This window comes from Trichomonas vaginalis, chromosome V (assembly GCF_026262505.1).
Source record: "Trichomonas vaginalis G3 chromosome V, whole genome shotgun sequence".
NCBI classification, from domain to species: Eukaryota; Parabasalia; order Trichomonadida; family Trichomonadidae; genus Trichomonas; species Trichomonas vaginalis.
This window is the reverse complement of record NC_067207.1, coordinates 2,190,142-2,210,448: the sequence shown is the minus strand read 5'-3', so window position 1 is coordinate 2,210,448 and position 20,307 is coordinate 2,190,142. Positions and strand designations below refer to the sequence as shown.

The 20,307-nt window shown below is 32.5% G+C and overlaps 4 protein-coding genes and 3 pseudogenes across 7 annotated transcripts, besides 6 other annotated features; 2 read left to right on the top strand and 5 right to left on the bottom strand.

The window, feature by feature from the left end:
* Positions 1-596: part of a mobile genetic element that runs on past the window's edge.
* Positions 597-660: 64 nt separating this feature from the next.
* Positions 661-2,090, bottom strand: TVAGG3_0265170 (annotated as a pseudogene). The gene has a single exon. A coding segment is annotated over exon 1 (1,430 nt).
* A 1,193-nt stretch (positions 2,091-3,283) lies between these two features.
* Positions 3,284-3,305: a terminal%2Cinverted (terminal inverted repeat of Kolobok-1_TV transposon ID:TVAGG3_0265140).
* Positions 3,284-6,279: a mobile genetic element.
* On the bottom strand, positions 3,668-4,084 carry TVAGG3_0265160 (uncharacterized protein; the record flags this gene model as incomplete). The annotated part of the gene is made up of 1 exon (XM_051228452.1): positions 3,668-4,084. The coding sequence occupies one exon, from the start codon at positions 4,082-4,084 to the stop codon at positions 3,668-3,670; it is 417 nt and encodes a 138-aa protein (XP_051098182.1).
* TVAGG3_0265150 (zebrafish ch211-108c17.2-related family) lies at positions 4,282-4,719 on the bottom strand (the record flags this gene model as incomplete). The annotated part of the gene is made up of 1 exon (XM_001296344.2): positions 4,282-4,719. One exon carries the CDS (start codon positions 4,717-4,719, stop codon positions 4,282-4,284), a length of 438 nt encoding a protein of 145 aa, XP_001296345.2.
* Positions 6,258-6,279: a terminal%2Cinverted (terminal inverted repeat of Kolobok-1_TV transposon ID:TVAGG3_0265140).
* Positions 6,280-7,821: 1,542 nt separating this feature from the next.
* Positions 7,822-8,334, bottom strand: TVAGG3_0265130 (uncharacterized protein; the record flags this gene model as incomplete). Its single annotated transcript, XM_051228451.1, has 1 exon — positions 7,822-8,334. A coding segment is annotated over one exon (513 nt), but the record flags the coding sequence as incomplete, so codon positions are not given.
* A 6,808-nt stretch (positions 8,335-15,142) lies between these two features.
* Positions 15,143-20,307: part of a mobile genetic element that runs on past the window's edge.
* Positions 15,144-15,235: a terminal%2Cinverted (terminal inverted repeat of Maverick-3 transposon ID:TVAGG3_0265060).
* TVAGG3_0265120 (uncharacterized protein) lies at positions 16,604-16,966 on the top strand (the record flags this gene model as incomplete). The annotated part of the gene is made up of 1 exon (XM_051228450.1): positions 16,604-16,966. One exon carries the CDS (start codon positions 16,604-16,606, stop codon positions 16,964-16,966), a length of 363 nt encoding a protein of 120 aa, XP_051098180.1.
* TVAGG3_0265110 lies at positions 16,984-17,225 on the top strand (annotated as a pseudogene). Its single transcript has one exon. A coding segment is annotated over exon 1 (242 nt).
* Positions 17,229-17,896, bottom strand: TVAGG3_0265100 (annotated as a pseudogene). Its single transcript has one exon. A coding segment is annotated over exon 1 (668 nt).

Sequence of the window (20,307 nt, the reverse complement as noted above, 5' to 3'; positions counted from 1 at the left end):
CTTTCCATGTTACCAATAATATCTTTTGTGAATGGGAAAGCTTTTACCCAATGTTTCAGTCTTGCGTCATTTATTTCTGTAGTGGTTTATTTTGTCAGGAACATGTTTTTCAATACTAACATTTCATTTGTACTGTCCATTTGATTTTCTTAAATATTCATCCCTTCTCGGTTCATTGTCTGCAAAGTAATTTTTATGACATTTTGTAAACTTTCTTGCAAGGTCATGTACAATTTCTTCCTTCTCTTCTCCCTAACTTTCTTTCTAAACTCTTCACCAAATATACCATCTTTATGGTTCTGTGTAGTTCTTTGAGATAAATGTTCTAGAACGTCAGGTGTTATATTTCCATCACCATGTTCATTTCATACTGGTTCAAAATATCTGCATGTTTCATATCTTTCAATGGCATTAAAGCCGCGCTGAAAATACCAGCTATATCTGGTTCACCATTCACTTCCATTGCGTCTACAATCTTGGAATTTTGGTTGTAAGTTTATGAACCACCTATCCGGATTAGCTTTATGACCCCATCTCATTGTAGTTCCATAGTCTGCAGAAACAAAAGTAGGTTTGTTTCCATATTGGCTAGGTTCTGAATGAACTTTAAACAATGTTTCATTTCTATATGTTTTGTTGAAATTTAACCTTTTATTTCACCGAGTTCAGCCAAAGATTGAACGTTATATGGTCGTAAGTAAAAAGGATTGTTTGTATTTGCGTACACTTTCTTTCAGTTCTTCCATTCTATGCTGAATATTTTTCATCTGATGTTGGAGTCTTTTGTATGTCGGCGAACATTTTTCGATATTCTTCTACTATGTCAGCCGAATTTTTCTTAGACTCTTGGAAAGATTCCTATTCTCCGCATACTCTTGTTGAGGGTCAAGATTTTTCGGCTGTTCCAAATCTTCATCTAGTTCTGTGAAGTTAGTTTCCAAAGGAGGGACTTGTTTGTTTCCTTCAGGCTCTTCTAGCTGTTGTTGCTGAACTATTTCTTCCATGTCTGGTTGTATCTGAACTTCTTCCTGTGGAGTTTCTTGTACCTCATCTGCTGGCATTTCATATATTCCGAGACCGTTTTTAACAAGTTCCCTATTTAAGTCATCCGCATTCATAACCCTTTCTTCTTTCGTTCCGTCTCTATTTTTTACGCGTTTCATGAAGATAGTTGAATTATCATTTATCTCTGACACCAAATATCTCGGAGTAAATTCAGTCATGTCATTTGGATGATATGCTATTAAATCATATCCCTTAGCGAGCTTGTATTTTCCAGGTTTGAAATTATATCCCATTTGGTGCTGAACCATAAAGCTAAATAGGTTCGGGTCAGTATTTCCTTCCTTGAACTTTCTAATAGCTTCTTTATATCTGTCACTAAAAGTCAGAGTATCTGGGTAACCATAGTCTTCCTTAAGCATTTTTAAGAATTCTTGGTTTCCTTGTTCTCTACTTCTTTTATGTCCTTGCTCTGTTTTGGTTGTTGCTGTGCAGTGTTTTGAACTGTTGGTTGTGGTGCAGTGTTTTGAACTGTTGGTTGCTGTGCAGTGTTTTGAACTGTTGTTGTGTGCAGTGTTTTGAACTGTTGGTTGTTGTGCTGGATTTTGAACTGTTGGTTGTTGTGTTGGTTTTGGTGCATGCCTGTGTCTGTGTCCATGTGACGATGTAAATGTTTTAGGTAGTCCTGGTGCAGGTGCTTCTCTTGGAGGTTTGGTGGTATATAAGTTCCACTAGCTAGTATATAAGTTCCACCAGCTGGTATATAAGTTCCACCAGCTGGCACATATGTTCCATCTGCAGCATAATGTCCTACCTGACTTTTCGTTCTTAAGAAAGCATTTACTAGGTCTTTTGGTCTGTTGTAACTCTTTTTCTTGACTTTCCACAACAGTTGCTCTAACGGCGTCATAGGCACTTTGAACTGCCTGTCTCGTTGCTGCATCTGTTATTTTCGTCATATTTTGTGCTACTTCTCTTAACTCTTTGTCGAAACCTTCAGACTTCAGTTTCTTTCCAGATGAGAAGTCGTTCACTAGTTTCACCTTACTATGAAGAGCTTCGAAGGCGTTCTTAAAGTCAGCATTCATTAAAGCTTCATTTGAACTGTCTTCATCCGCTTGTATTTTTGTCCTTATTGACCCTATAAGTTGGGCTGCTTTGGCGTTGGCTTGGGCATCTAACCAGTCATTATTAGCTTTTATATATTCTGCGCTTTTCATTGCCTTTTGCATGGCTGCGTCGTTATTTTTACTTTCTTGTGCTAAGTTTTCATACTGTACGGTTTGGTTTTGCAACTGTAAAAGTTTTTCTGCCTTTACATTTGCTTCAACTTCTTTTTTATACTCATCGCTATCCATATATGTCTTCAGGGCTTTTTGTTTTATCTCTTCATCTTTCAGTACTTTATATTGAGTAGTATGGTTTTTCAAATTTATAACATCTTGTTCCATTTTTGCTACTTCTGCTGCTTTTTCTGACACTTTTTTCGCATATTCCTCTTACTTAGTTCTTTCAGTTGTTCTTCTTTCTTCTTTTTCTCTACGTTTAACTCATTGAGTTTCTTTGTGTGTCTGTCATATTCTAGTTCTTTTCGTTTTCACTTATTTGTTTCTGTATGTCTGTTTGACTTTTTGACATCTGTTATTTGATTTTTGAGTGAACTCAAATTCATTTGACTTTGAGGGTTATAGGCTGTTCCGTCTGCAGCTCCACATAGCCTGCCATTTTCGCTAAAAGTGCCGCTCTTAAACCTCCACTCTGTGCACCAATAACTCGGTTTAAAAGCATAGGGTTGCTTGACATTTGTTGCAACATAGTGGGGTCATTCATAATTTGTTGTTGCAACTGTTGTTGTGGTGTCAGTTTTACTATTGGATGTTTCAATGCTCTCTTCTCTTACGTATATTCTTACGTAGCTTACGTGGCATTTTAAGTGAAGTTAAAAAGTTTTTTGACAGATGTTTATATGACACTTTTTGTTCAGCTCAAAAAACTACTCGGTCAAAGTGTTGTCAGTTTTGTAAAAATAACCGTCCTATCTTGTTTTAAAATGGAGAAAAGGCTTCTCAAAGTATACTTCCTTGGAACGCCCGTAACTTTTCCTGTAGCGACGATAGACCCTTACTTGTCCGGACAAAGTTATACTAAACATCTTCAGGCTAGAGGGCACGAAGTGCCTGGAGGCCCCACTACCTTTTTTTTTTTTTTTTTTTTTTTTTTTCTATGTTAAGTGAGAAAAGGTTCTCCATGGAGAATCAAAAATGAAAATGAATTTATTTAAGGGTATAGTAAACTCAAAATTCTAGAGTTTTGAGAGTGCCAATAAACTCTATAGGCCTATATATATCTATTTTTAAAGGAGAGGTTACGCCATAATATTTGATATTATAAATTATTAATTCAAAATAAAAGTAGAAAATGAAACTAATTTTATTCTAACCTATATAAATATATCAATAATCTAAAATGATTATAGTCTGAACTATTTTTACCAGATTATCAAATATAAGAGAAATGAAATAAGGCATAAAAATATCATAGCATAATTATTGGATAAATGCATTAATAAATTATTTATATCATAATGAGAAAAAATCAAAATAAGAAAATGAGCATAATAATAATTTAATTAAAAACAAAAACAATAAATAAAATGTAATTTTCGTTAATCAAAGTCATCAATGTCTTCGTCTTCTGATTCCCATTCGGACTTGAAAACTTGATAATCTCCTCCTGGTACACTCTGAATGAATTTTTTGTATTTGTTCTGTTTTTTAGAACCTTTTGTAACAGTTTTTTGTTTCAATATCATTTTGGAGTAACAATTCTCTTCAAATGATTTGACACAATCTTCTGGAAGTGGGGGAAGATGTAATGCTTTTTGTATATCTCCGAGAAAATGCTCTGGATCATTCCATTCTAAGATTGCAACGTTAACTCTAATGTTAATGTTCTTCCAGGCTCTTGATTTGTCCAAATAGCATGCAATTTTGGAGTTAAACGCTTCATTCATGCAGGTAGATCCAATGGAAGAAACTTTGGAAACTATGGGTGTCCATTTGTGAACCCAGTCATAGAGCATGAATTGAAGTTGGATCGAATTGACACCTTTTTGCCATTCAAAGCATTTGTAATTGTGCGGTTCGCAAAAAGAATGATTGCCTACGTAATGGTAGACACAATTCTCCCACATTTTCGTACGTTTGTCAATATTTTCTTCGGCAAAACATGACCAAAGCCACATACTTAGGCTTGCATTCAGACCCCAGAAAGGTCTCTCTATTTTTTCAATCTTCTGAGTCTTGTCGTTGAAAACTTCAACTGTCTTATGAGAAGCTGAGAACTTTGTAAAATCTTTTGAGATATTTTTGATACATGACCTGGATCGAATCTTTCAAGATGAGAGACGCCAAATTCTTTAAAGACAGAGACACTTTTGTTATCTCGGTCTTTAATAATCTCTTTAACATCTTTCAAGATATTGTATTTCTTTAATTGCTTCAAGATGATTCGAGTTCCAGCACTTTCCATATTGTTGGAAGCTCCGGAATACTGAGCATGCTGTCTGTTTCCACCAATATGGTTGATGTTCACGCATGCAAGAACTCTTTTTGTGACAGCATCGAGCGCAGTTACTGTACAACTTGGCGAGTTTCGCCTGTGCGTCCATCTTGCATCAATGGATAAGTAACCACTGAAGGACTTTCTCGACAGCATTAGGGAAATACTTTTAAGTCTTCTAATCTTATCGTCACAAAATCTCTGTTGTCTCATGACACCACTCTTCACAGGGGGCTTAGTTCCACAAAGAGAAAGAAAGCGAGCACCTTTTGTATATGGCATTCCGGTCATTATGCAAGCACCAAGCATCTGTCGCGCTGAGAGTCGACGACGTTCGTGGAGTAAAATGTTATGCATTGCCTTTGTTTTCCGTTTTGGGTGAACAATATGGCCCATACAACAACAAAAAAATAAAATCCCGCCAAAAGTGAAAATTGAATAAAAAGTAATAATTAATAAATATATACTATATCATTAGATGAATATTTTGGAATAACATTTTAAAATCGAGGTTTTTCAATGGATAACGGTTCAATCAAAAATTTGACCCCATTTTAGAATCTACATTAAAAATGGAACATTTCTGTCTTTTCAAAATTCCAAAATAACGTTTCTATTCCTCTCAAAAGTAAAAATAAACTTTATTGGGGAAAAATATTTTTATTTTCCAAAAAAAATGAAAACCTTAAATGCAAATCTAATTTTGATGCTTTTGTTTGTGATTTTTTGGATTTCGAAAAAAATTTGAAAATTCAGACAAGTTACCATTAACACTAATACGTTTCAGCGAGTCGGTCCCATCAGAGAAATTTTCATAAATCGGCGATATAATTTATTATTTCAGCAAAATATTCTCAGATCCAACTAGAATAAGGTCAAATTATACAAATTTAGCAAAGGCTAGTTATCCTACCTATTCAATTAACTTTAATTTTAAATAATTCAAGACAATTCTCAAAATTACCTTAATAATCGCGTTCTCTTCGCAAAATGACGATTCATCATTCACTACCAGCATAACTGAGGGCTTGTGCTCACAGAATAATACAGATAATTTACTTATTAATGCAAAATTTAGTACCAAAAGGTAATCATAGAAGATACAAAAAAAGTTTCTTTATTTTGATTGCTGATTTTATTTCTTCTAAAATTTACCAAATCTAAAAAATCCAAAATTGAATGCTATTGAATTTCATGTTTATGTAACATATACTATTTATTATATAAGGAATAAAAATTTTATAGTTTTAATCAAAAATAAAGGTGTACTAAATGCATACAAAACAAGGTATTTTTTACTCATCCAAAATATGTTAACAGTGCTATTTATATAATCAATATCCGAATTTCGAAATCATTTTGATGAAATCTTTATTTTAAAATTGAGTTGACTGTTAAAATCACCCGAGAAGAGGGATTATCTCAATGAAAAGTACATAAAATAGCAAACGCACAAGATGGCACTATGCAGCTTTATATTGTTATACAGGATGAACATATAAAATGTTTGGAAAACACTTACTTCGTTCTACAAATGTGTATCTCTTTATATCAAAGATTCTTCTCAAATTATTGAGAGACTTCTCTCAAAAAAAGGAAAATTTGATAACTAAAAAAATTATGGCATAACCTCTCGTTTTGCATAGATATATATTTACATGGTCACAGAGCTTATTTTCATTGTCAAAACTTAAAAATTTTTAGTGGACTATACCCTTAAAATTGCAAGTATTGAGTTACATTAGCACATTTAAATATATAGAATTACGGATAAATTAATTGGCAATTTTACACTTAAAGATATGAGCTCTCAATTTTCGACCCCCAATATACGTTTATTTTAGTTTCGGCATATTAACATGAAGCAAGAGCCAAACCCTTAAAGACGTGTCCTCTAGTTTTGCCAACTCTTTCATATATTGTAACTATTTTCAGGAAAAAACGCAAATTCAAAATTAGAAATTCACATTTAATCGAGTATAGTATTAAATTACTATCTTTCGTACACGGACCAAGCAACAACTCAAGGTGCATGCTCATTACAGACAAAATCCCCTCTAGTGCACTTAAATTGGGTGAGTTAGCACCAAACAAGCCATAAGTTAAAGATCTGAACTTGCTCCAGACAATGTATCACTTTAGTTATGAATGCACCAGAAATCCGTCCCAAACTCATACATTTCTACGCTAATCACGATAATAAATATACTATTTTGTACTTTTTACAATAAATCTCTCTTTGTTACACTACAAAATCAATGTGCATTTCGTTGCACCAGTTTTGAATCTTGTTAAATAATGATTTTTGTTACTTTCATGATACAGTCCCATTTAGTAAACGGATTATTTACAAAATAAAAATAAAAAATATATTTTTTATTTACGATTTTTTATATTTGGATTTTTAAGGCATAATTTAGAAAATATTAATAATTTAATCGATTTGATATTAAGAAAGACATTTAAAATTCATAAAAGATCCAAATAATTTCATATCCAAAGTTATTAATATTTGAAGATTTGAGGAAAGAAAAGGAGAAATATTGCATATGAAATGTTTTCAAAAAATACATCAGAAATTGTAAAAGAATTTTAATAATTAATAAGATTTGGATGGGTTAAAATTTGTGATGAAACCACCCGATGCTAACTCACGCCACACATACACAGAAGCATTCTATCACGCAACCACCCGATGCTAACTCACGCCACACATACACAGAAGCATTCTATCACGCAACCACCCATGCTAACTCACGCCACACATACACAGAAGCCCACCCAATTTCATTAATTTTTATTTTATCACAACCCAACCAATTTGACATTAATTTTTATTAATATATTTTCATTACTATATGCAACCACCCAATTTGACATTAATATTCATAAATATATTTATCAAACTTATATGCACCCAACAAATTTTCAAATTCCTATCAACCACTTCTTTATTTTTATATTTTACAATTCTTTTATATACAAATTTAATACAAAGTTTTTATTCACTCATCATCTCTACTTCTTTATTATCTTCAATCTCATTCTAGCAGCTCTCGCATCTTTTACTTCCTTCATTAATTCAGGCAAGTATTTTTCCAACCAAATTTCTGGTTTATTTTGTAATGCAGATTCATAATTTTTTGATTGTTTTTCCAGAGAATTGATTTCTTTGGCATCTTGGAACGTTTCAAGATTATAAAGCAGTTTTACGACTAAAACTGCTTTATTTTTATCGTCAATATCAATAAATTCTGCGTATTTTGATATTTCGATCGGCGAACTCTTTTCTTTGTGATCCACGAGTTCATCCTGATCACCTACATTTTTATCGATTGGGAATTCTATGATTTCACCTACGTTTTCTCCTATTTTCATAACATGTATGCCTGCAGAGGGAACATGACTCTTATTCATAAAGAAATCCTTGCAATATTTACAAGGATTCTTATCAGTATTAATATCATTATAGGAGAATCCGCAATGTATGCATTTTTCGTTTAACAAGTCATTCTTCTCGCGTTTTTGCTTATTAATGGGATCAATTGATTCATTAATCCTAATGATAGTATCATTCAGAATGAATTTGATGAAAGTAGAAAAGTTTCTTGCTTTTTTTGCAAGTTCGTTAATGTGTCTATGCTTACCCTCTGCACTATTATTAGTGCTTATAGGTGGAATGCGGTGGTATGCTGCTAAATGCTCTTGATCTTTATATATCTGCTTCCATTTTTCCAGCTGCTCATCTGATATATTCTTTGTAGCATACATTTTCTGAACCGATGGATCAAAACATTTGTAATTGTCCTCAAAATCTTGGGCCGATTTTGATAATAATACTATCAGAGCAAAAACATGTAGTAAAGTATTATTGCCCATGGTTCCGAGATAGTGCCTAATACAGATATAATTTTGGAAATGATTCGTATTCAAAAATTTTAAAACTCCAGTACCTAAATCGCTCATCCATTTGATTCTTGAAAAGTGCTCCATAATGTTTAATGATTTAAATTCAATATTCATGGCTGTAAGCCACCGTTGATAAGCAGCGGATGATTCGCTGCGCCCTATGTATATCCCTAGAGGGTAACCTCGCATATAGTAATTACCACGAGGAAAAATAAATATATATTTCGGCCATGAAAAAGTAGCATCTAAGTGAATTAAATTACACTCCAACGCCAAATTTCCTGATTCGCTTGGAATATATATAAGAAATTCTATAGGATTTCCATTGACGAATAAACTATCACTTCTTATCGTTGTGCTATAATTTACATAAAATTTCCCGGGATATGAAGTTAAGATATCACCAATCTCATTATCATGCTTTATTTTTTCCTGTATTTCATCTTGCAGAGGATGTCCTGGGAGATCAACTTTCGTTATTTGAATGTACCATTTTAACCTCCCTGAAAACTCTTTGGGTAATTTTATGTTTTTCATGTTTTTTGGTACAGTAATCATCCACAACGATACGTATTACTTTTGAATATTCAAAGGATACGATTTTGTCATACAATGTGATCTTAAAGTAATAATAATTATCTGTAGAAATTTTTAAAGGGGAATAATCTTCGTTTTGAAGTAGAAAATAATTTAAGTTTACAGATCGATCAGAACTTATATTGGAAAGGCCCAAATGAATAAATGCTGGCATTTGTTCCAAAAACTTCAATGTTTGTTCATAAGTTAACACATTGATATGAATACCAGGGCTTATTAGAATTAATTGCATTGATTTGAGTTTTTCAATATCAGTATTTTTAGAGCATTCAAAACAAATATGGCAACCATCTATTGTAATTGGAGACCGATCAACTGGAATTTTTTCTATGGATTCATGAAATTGTTTGATCGCTGTAAATTTAATACCCATGATTTGTTCAAAATCTGCTTGAATTTTTTTGTCAGCTTTCAAACAAGCTTTTGCTAAAATTTCCAGAAGGTCATTGTTTTTTATTTGATTCAAAACATTAAAGTTCTTGTACATAAAATCATTATTTTGAATTAGGGCCTCATGGAAGATTAAATGAATCTTTAAACGAATAACTTTGCTTTCATTCAAATTCATTACTGATATAATATTATTTGTTGAAACAATCGAAGAGAGTAATGGATTTCTAAATGTAGAAAATAACTCTGAGATATTGTATGCAAAAGATAAAACATACTTGATTTGGTTTGTAAATTGATAAGTCTGCAAATTGAATTTATCATTCATTTTGAAAATTGTTTCGTTTGGGCTTGACATTATCAATGCTTTCATGATTGGTGTAACATTATCTATATTACACGAATTTAAAATATTAATTGATTCAAATTTAACTGCTAGTTCATAGAAAGAATATTTACTATTATCCAATATAGATCTGATACGTATTTGATAATATTCTTCACCATTTTGATTTGTTTGATCTGAAATTAAAACATTAATAAAATCTTCGATTGTTAAATCACACGATTTTCCTGAAAAAGCAAAAATATTCGAATATCTTTTATCGCCATTAATTATTGCTTGTATTAATGGTTTAGAAATTCCTGCTTTTGAGTATAATTCCTGGTCAAATGAAAAATTTTGTAAGAAACCTATAACCTGTGCATAAAATTTGGGGCGGGCAATTATAAATGCTTCTAAAAATTTAAGAATATATTGTTCCCCTAGACGATGGATTTTGATTTTAATTTGACTGAGATCTGTTTGCAAATATTTTTCACTTATAATCATATTTACCATTTCTGTAAAAGCTTCAGCGGATTTCTGAAATTTAGGTGTTGTTTCATATGTTTGAAGATACTTTACTTCATCGCTATTCGAGATAAAACGCTCTTTGAGTTCCTCCAAATAACAAATGATAGATTTATTTTCAAATCCAAATAATTTATGTCCAAAATTATATACATTCTTAATATTTCTGTTTAATTCTTTGATTTTTGAAACGATTTGTCCCCAAGGATATGATGGTGAATCTCCGACATATGCATTTGATAATGAATCCAAAACAGTGAATTTAGGTTTACCATCTTGATAAGTTATTTTATTTGTATACCATTCTTTTTGATAGGGTTTATTGGAAGAATAATATAAAATTTTTGAAATATACCCATCTGGATAAATTGTTGAATCAGAATTTACACTATTACATCTAATAGAACCCAACTGAATTAAAATCAAATCATCCGAAACATTTAATGGTAGATGAAGATGGTTTAGCATTAAAAAAATTGTCACTTTTTTAAAATTTCGGATTTTTAAGAGTATGTTGAAAATTAAACATACTCTTAATATATGTTAATAATTATCATTTGATAAAATTATTTAAATAGTAATCAAAATATTGTTATAAATATTAATGGAGTTGAAAAATTATGATCATAAAAGTAAGATGTTAGCATCTAGCCTCAGTAGATACTAAGTCATATCAGAATAGACACATATTCATCCTCAATTGACTCTTACTCATCTTCAATTGATTCTCACAAATAATCAATTGATTCGCATTCATTATCAATAGATTCTCACTAAGAATCAATTGATTCTCAGTCACCCTAAATTGATTCTCACTACTTATTAATTGATTCTTACTCATCCTTAATTGATTCTCGCTAAGAATCAAGTGATTCTCACTCTTCCTCAATTTCTTCTTAGTATTATTCAATTGATTCTCACTGATGTTCAGTTGAATCTCACTAATAATCAAATGATTCTCACTCATCCTCAATTGATTGTCACTTATTCACAATTTATTCTTAAACAACCTTAATTAACTCCCAGTATTCTTCAATTGATTCTCACTAATTATAATTTGATTCTCAGTCATCCTCAATTTATTCTAACTCAATAAGAATATGAATATGAAAATGGATTGGAATAGGTGATAATTAAAATATATTGATATGAATTTGTGAGAGTGTCTTTAATAAAGAAAAATTTGTCAAAGAACAATAATGTCAAATTTGGTGGGAGCATATAGTAATGAAATATTTATTGATAAATATTAATGTCATAATAATTGAGAGCATGTAGTAATGAAAAATTAATTGATAAATAATAATATTAAATAGGGTGATTGCATTGATCAATACATATATATGAATGAATTTCGATGTCAAACCGTCAGTCATATTGTTAGTCAAAACGTCAGTTATATTCTCATTCATACACTCACTCAAACCGTCAGTCATATTGTCAGTCAAACTCTCAGTCATATTGTCACTCAAACTGTCAGCCAATTGTCAGCTAAACTCTAAGTCATATTCTAACTAAAGCCGTCACTCATATTGTCAGTCAAAACGTCAGTCATGTTGTCACTCAAACTATCAGTCTTATTCTCACTAAAACCATCAGTCATACACTCTTTAAACTATGAGTCATATTGTCACCCAAACTCTCAGTCATATTCTAAATAAAACCGTAAGTCATAGAGGCTGTCAAACCGTCAGTCTTACTCTCAATAAAAAGCTAATTCATAGTGTCTGTCAAACCACAGTCATATTGTCACTCAAACTGTCAGTAATATTCTAATTAAAGCCGTCAGTCATATTGTCAGTCAAACTGTAAGTCATACACTCACTCAAATCAACAATCATATTGTCACCCAAACTATCAGTCTTATTCTCACTAAAACCGTAAGTCATATTGTCAGTCAAACCGTCAGTCTTATTGTCAGTCAAACTATCAGTCTTATTCTCACTAAAACCATCAGTCATACACTCTCTTAAACTATGAGTCATATTGTCACCCAAACCCTCAATCATACACTCACTCAAATCAACAGTCATATTGTCAGTCAAACTGTCAGTCTTATTCTAACTAAAAAGCTAATTCATAGTGTGTGTCAAACCGAAGTCATATTGTCACTCAAATTGTCAGTCATACACTCACTCAAATCAACAGTCATATTGTCACCCAAACTGTCAGTCTTATTCTCACTAAAACCATCAGTCATACACTCTCTTAAACTATGAGTCATATTGTCACCCAAACTCTCAGTTATATTCTAAATAAAACCGTAAGTCATAGAGGCTGTCAAACCGTCAGTCATATTCTAACTAAAAAGCTAATTCATAGTGTGTGTCAAACCGTCAGTCATATTGTCACTCAAATTGTTAGTCATACACTCACTCAAATCAACAGTCATATTGGCGCTCACACTCTCAGTCATATTGTCAGTCAAACCGTCAGTCTTATTGTCAGTCAAACTATCAGTCTTATTCTCACTAAAACCATCAGTCATACACTCTCTTAAACTATGAGTCATATTGTCACCAAACCCTCAATCATACACTCACTCAAATCAACAGTCATATTGTCAGTCAAACTGTCAGTCTTATTCTAACTAAAAAGCTAATTCATAGTGTCTGTCAAACCGAAGTCATATTGTCACTCAAATTGTCAGTCATACACTCACTCAAATCAACAGTCATATTGTCACCCAAACTGTCAGTCTTATTCTCACTAAACCATCAGTCATACACTCTCTTAAACTATGAGTCATATTGTCACCCAAACTCTCAGTTATATTCTAAATAAAACCGTAAGTCATAGAGGCTGTCAAACCCGTCAGTCATATTCTAACTAAAAAGCTAATTCATAGTGTGTGTCAAACCGTCAGTCATATTGTCACTCAAATTGTCAGTCTTATTCTAACTAAAAAGCTAATTCATAGTGTGTGTCAAACCGAAGTCATATTGTCACTCAAATTGTCAGTCATACACTCACTCAAATCAACAGTCATATTGTCACCCAAACTGTCAGTCTTATTCTCACTAAAACCATCAGTCATACACTCTCTTAAACTATGAGTCATATTGTCACCCAAACTCTCAGTTATATTCTAAATAAAACCGTAAGTCATAGAGGCTGTCAAACCGTCAGTCATATTCTAACTAAAAAGCTAATTCATAGTGTGTGTCAAACCGTCAGTCATATTGTCACTCAAATTGTCAGTCATACACTCACTCAAATCAACAGTCATATTGGCGCTCACACTCTCAGTCATATTGTCAGTCAAACCGTCAGTCTTATTGTCAGTCAAACTATCAGTCTTATTCTCACTAAAACCATCAGTCATACACTCTCTTAAACTATGAGTCATATTGTCACCCAAACCCTCAATCATACACTCACTCAAATCAACAGTCATATTGTCAGTCAAACTGTCAGTCTTATTCTAACTAAAAAGCTAATTCATAGTGTGTGTCAAACCGAAGTCATATTGTCACTCAAATTGTCAGTCATACACTCACTCAAATCAACAGTCATATTGTCACCCACACTCTCAGTTATATTCTAAATAAAACCGTAAGTCATAGAGGCTGTCAAACCGTCAGTCATATTCTAACTAAAAAGCTAATTCATAGTGTGTGTCAAACCGTCAGTCATATTGTCACTCAAATTGTCAGTCTTATTCTAACTAAAAAGCTAATTCATAGTGTGTGTCAAACCGAAGTCATATTGTCACTCAAATTGTCAGTCATACACTCACTCAAATCAACAGTCATATTGTCACCCACACTCTCAGTCATATTCTAAATAAAACCTTAAGTCATAGAGGCTGTCAAACCGTCAGTCATATTGTCACTCAAACTGTCAGTCTTATTCTAACTAAAAAGCTAATTCATAGTGTGTGTCAAACCGAAGTCATATTGTCAGTCAAACTTTCAGTCATACACTCACTCAAATCAACAGTCATATTGTCACCCAAACTATCAGTCTAGGGTTGTTAGATTCCCGACGATAGGTGTCTTGGAAGATTTGCCTGGTGTCATCATAGTGTCTTTAAATCAAAAATTTTATTTTGGAGTTAGTTTTATTGATTTTTCAATAAAAAACATTTCTAAAACAAGAAAATAAAACGATAAAATATTTATATTTTATATAAGGATCTTATATATTTAAAATAAATATCATTTTATTTTTTTCATTGGTGTCTGTCAAACCATAATACACTATTCAAAAATTCAATGTGTCTTGCGGTTTCAAAAGACACCTTCAAATTGAACGATAGCACAGACACTATTGAATTTTACCCATTGTATTTAGTTTTTACCCTTTTATTTTTAAGAATTAATGAATGAAACAGCCGTTTTGCTATGACCTCAATCACTTTTATTTATTATTTTAAATATTATTTAATTTTATTATTTGAATAGGCCAACTTATATTTGAGAAGCTCAATTTGAGACCACTTAATACATTGAAATATCATAAATATTGAAATATTAAAAAGTGTATTTCAAAATATTGAAATTATAAAAATTTATAATACTGAAATTGAGACAAATTAATAAATTCAATGTGTTTTTTTTTGAAATAACTCTCAAATATTATTTTTTTTTTTATTTAATGATGAATAAATATGATAGCTTTAGTCAATCATAAAAACTAATTTAAGTTTAAAATAAAGAAAGGATAATTTGATCGTTTTTTAAAATACAATTATTTTTGATGATTTGCAAGAATCTTTGAAAAGAATATAATATAGGTTCTATTTTTGTAAAATTTATCCAAATCATGTATTACATAAATTACGATTAAAACGATGAACGAACCAAAAAGTGTGTTTTGTGTTTTGTTGAAAAAAAAAAAAAAAAAAAAAAAAAAAGGTAGTGGGGCTTCCAGGCACTTCGTGCCTTCTAGCCCCGAAGATGTTTAGTATAAATGAAGTTTAGAGGACATACATGACTGTGAGTTTTATTTACGACAAGATAGAATATGAGAGAGGTCCTATAAACCGGACAAGTAAGGGTCATATAAACATCTGTCATTTTACTCAGAATTTTATACAGAATTCAATAAAAATATATTTTAGGGTAGATGGTTAGATCTAACCTCTTTTCTAACCTCATTTCTACCCATATGTCCTTACTGAAAAAGTATGTGTTCCATCTGTCATTTTACTCAGAATTTTATACAGAATTCAATAAAAATATATTTTAGGGTAGATGGTTAGATCTAACCTCTTTTCTAACCTCATTTCTACCCATATGTCCTTACTGAGAAAGTGTCATATAAACATCTGTCAAAAGCCGCTTTTCTGTCACTTTTCAGGTAAAAACATTTTTATTATATATATAAAATGAATTTTACAAAACCACCGTTACCCTTCTTTGGAAATAAGAGTAGATGTAAAGATATTCTATTGAGAGAACTTAAGAAACTACCGAATGGTCTAACATTTGTAGACTTGTTCGGTGGAAGTTTCTATATATCTCATTTGTGCCATACAATATTTCCTGACTCAAAGATTATATGCAATGACTTCGACAACTATATGGACCGTCTCAAACATATTCCAGACACAAACAATATATTGAAAGAGTTAAAAGAAAAGATACCTATAGGTAAGATGGAACGTATACCATTAGATAAGAAAAATACTGTCAGAGAGGTTTTGAAAAAGGCAGAGTATATTGACTGGGATAGTATATTCTGCTAGACTATTATATAGTGGTGCTATAAGAGTTCATGACATTGAAACACTTATGTCAAAAGTTTTATATCTTAACTATACAAATGTTTTCAAAGAGAACATAGAAAAATATATTGAGGGTATAGAGTTTGTGAGATGTCATTGGACAGAGTTGTATGAAAAATATAAAGACAAGGAAAATGTTTTCTTTATAGTGGACCCGCCGTTCTATAACACATGGGATTTTCAATACCAAGTAGACTGGACTTTGAGAGACTCTTTAGAAACTTTAGACGTTTTACATAACCATCCATGCTTTTACTTTACATCCGATAAAAGTGGTTTGGAAAGTGTCGTGAGATGGTTAGAGGACATACATGACTATGAGTTTAGATACGATAAGATAGAATATGAGAGAGGTCCTATAAACTGGAGAAAGTGTCATAACAAAGAAATTTTACTAGTAAGTAAATGTGGTTTGAAATAGGACTACTTGTTTTAGGTTTTTTCCATTGTGTCATTTACTTATTTGACGTGGCAGAAAGATATAGAGAATATGAAGATGAACCAATGCCTGCAAATGTTCAGTATATGTACTCGTAAGAGATATTTTTATCTAATATTAAATGGACGCACAGAACTTAGCGAATGCACAGCAACCTGGACAACCAAACCCAGAGAATATTCCAAATGAAGTTAGAATACAAACTGCAATGGCAAACTATGGTCAAGTGCCAACAGATGTACAAATGCAAACTGCCATGTCAAATGACGCTGCGTTAGGTTTGCCACCATGGTATGCAAATATGAGATGGAAAGAGTTTTATACAAACCCTGAAGTGGGATATAAACAACTCTATGCAGATGACGCGAACACAGGAGTTGACCCAGAGTATGTTTTCTACCAGAGGAGAAACAGAATGTATGAGCTCCAGTTAAAGAATGCTATGGAACTCAACAGGAAACGTAAGAGACTAGGCGGACATTAGATTTTACATATAGTAAAATGGGTTTCTTTGGAAGAATAGGAAACTTCTTTCGAAATGTTGGAAGAGGTATATGGAATGGAATAAAATCTGTCGGAAGAGGAGTATGGAACGGTGTCAAAATATTGGTAAAAGAGTAGGTCAGTTCGTTGGTATTATACCTAAAGACCCTGAACCAGAAGAACAAGCTCCTGTTATACAACAGCCTGAACCTGCACCACAGTCTAGTTGGCAACCAAATCCAACACCTCAACCGTATTAAAAATCATATTTTTACCGTTCGATAGTAGTTGTATATGAAACTAAGTTCTAAGTAAAACGCGTGGTATAATGGAATTATTCTCTTTCTTCCATCTGTAGTAAACCATACTTGAAAGTCTGAAATACTTCCACTTGGTGGTTCGTATAGCTTTGTAGGTTTTTCGTAAAAGTCATTTGCCAAGCATAAAAAAGAGTTTTGTGCACCAGAAAATGAAGCATGAACTATAATAGCATCTGAGTCGAAAACATTTTCATATGTTCCATTAGGGTTTTCGACTTCATAAAAGTTCGGGTGTACTGATATTCTGCAGGCTGATTTAACATCCTCAAAAATCTATACCATGCCAAGTTGTTATATTTTGTAGAAATATAAACGTCTTCTCCAAGGTCTTCTATTCTATTGATTTTAACAGTTGCATTTTTCCTGTCATATATAATATCGAGATGGTACTCTCCTTCGTCAATGTTGTACTGTTTTGCATATTCGAGATAGATATCGTTTATTTTTTCTTGAAAAGCTTGAAGAGTTGTTTCTAAGTTTACAAGCAAATTCACTTGTAAAAGTTTTCCCTGTTCAAATTTCTCATACGTACGTTTTTCTTTGTTATAGTATCGAACTTCAAAAGCGACCGTAAATGGGAAACCATGTATGGCTTCTGAAATGAACTTCATTCTACGAAAGCCAACAGCTTTGTGACGGATGGGTCTCTTAGCCATCTCAATGGGTAGTCAAAACGATAGCCTTCATGCTTTACGGTCTCTGTCTCAAACTTTTGACCTACGTTAGTAAAAAGTTCATCTAATGGTTTAGTTGTAGCAACTCTTGAATTTTCTTTTTCTATTGAAAGCATATTTTATCTAGATAAAAATGTCGAAAGAAACAGCGTCTATGAGAGAAATACAACACAACCGACAACTCATTGTACAAGCTCTAAATAAGAACACAACAAACTTTTCAAACTATTCTAAGATATCTGAGTCATTGAAAGAAGGAAACTTAAAACTGACGATAAATCCATTGACAGACGAGTTTCTGTTTCAAGACAGTAAGAACCATACTGTTTGTATATAATCCAACAAAAAGAACTTTAAACGAGAAACCTATAGATGAACTTCTTTTGAAGGCAGATATTGACAACAAAGCTGACAAAGAGTATGTAGATGCAACAAGAGACTATATTCTCGCATGGACAGATAGAACATACCCACAAAAACATCATACACATAACATCTATGACGTAGATGAACTTCAAGAAATGTTAGATGACAAAGCGGATAAAACATATGTTGACAATAAAATGTCAAGTGAAGTGACAAAGCTGACAAAGAATATTCTAAAAAGACTCATACACATACCATTGCAAATATTACAAACTTACAAGAAACCTTAAACAGGAAAAGTGACGTTGGACATACACACGATTTCTTCGCAACTGTTGGTATAGAAAATATTGCAGGAACGGTTGAAGAACCTGATGGAACTGGTGGGATGTATTAAATTGGAAACCTCCTAACTTTCCACAAGGTTTAACATCGGAGGATGACATAACAACGATGAAAGACATTAAATGTAGAAATGTCTATGTCATGGAGGATGAAAACAAAGTTAAATTCACTGCTCAAGATTTATATGATAAAAAAGCTGACAAAACAGAGCTTCAAACGTTAAAGACAGAAATACTTCAAACAGTATATCCTATAGGTTCTATTTATACGTCAATGAACTCTACCAAACCAGAAGTAGTACTTGGTTTTGGAACTTGGACTCAAATAGTCGACAGGTTTTTGTATTGTGCAAACTCTTCAAAGGAAACAGGTGGAAGTAAAACGATTTCAGGTGAAAACTTACCTGCGCACAGTCACTACATAGATTTAAGTACATCTCAAGCAGGTTGCATAAGCATAGATTTTGGGATTGGTCAGCAATGAAAAAAGGTAAAGGATATGATGTAAAGACAACGTTCAGTTTGCTATAAATTGTTTCTGGGGTAGCACACAGGGAGAAGGAAACCATACACATCGCGTTTCAGGGTATACGCAAACAACAGGACAAAGTAAAGACTACATGCCACCTTACATGACAGTTTACGCATGGTATAGAAATGCTTAGTCGTCATTTTCAACTTCTTTAGCATATTCGTCAGGAGTTGTCTTATATTTGTTAGGAACTGTCTTTGAAAGTATACCACCTTGAACTTTGACAAGTTTGAAACGAGGTCTGACAATAGTAGTTTTATCTTCTGCTTGCAGTGTGTACATTTTGCCATGTTTGCCTAAAACTTCATAATATTCTCTTGTATACTTTCTTCTATTTTTACGAAACACGAATGTGAGTACCTGTCGGGTTCCCATTGTTGTCATAGTCAATAGTATTTTCATATGGGTCGCGTTTGGGTATTTCTATTTTTACTTTGTCACCTTTCTGAAGTTTGAAGCCCGGCATTCTTTCTTGTTTGTCTCTTTTGACTAAATTATTAAATATATAGTCTTTCTCTAAGTCAGGGTTGTTTTTCATTTCTTCGGGAGAGTGGTTTCCCAAACCTTTTTGTTTACGGTTATTGTAAATATTTAAAACTTGTCTCATCTTTGCCATGGAGAAGTGTCTATATTTGTCGTCATATGACATTTCATCTACCTCACCACCTTGTGGTTGATTTAAGTCTCTTAAGATTTTTATACAACTGTCAATGACACCAAGAGCAGAATGGTTTTGGTCGACAATGAAATATTGGTTTACATTTTTTGAACGCAGATAGTTTTTTACATCATCTGATTTGAAAGAACTTTCACAGTCAGATGTCAGTTTTGTTGGATGGTATTTGTCAACGAATATTGTCAAAGCAGTTTTCACATCTAAAATATTTTTGGACCATAATGGTATGGCTTCACAGTATCTTGTGTTTTGACCGACAAATATTAGCCAATATGGTGGTCCATCTTCTCTATACCTCGGAATGTTTTCCAAGATATCCATAAACCAAGCATTTGGTGTTGAACTAAAGATTTTTATCATGAGTGCTTTCTTTGTCGCTTTAGAAACATACGGGTCCTTGTTTGAATTCGTCATTTTTAACCCATAAGAA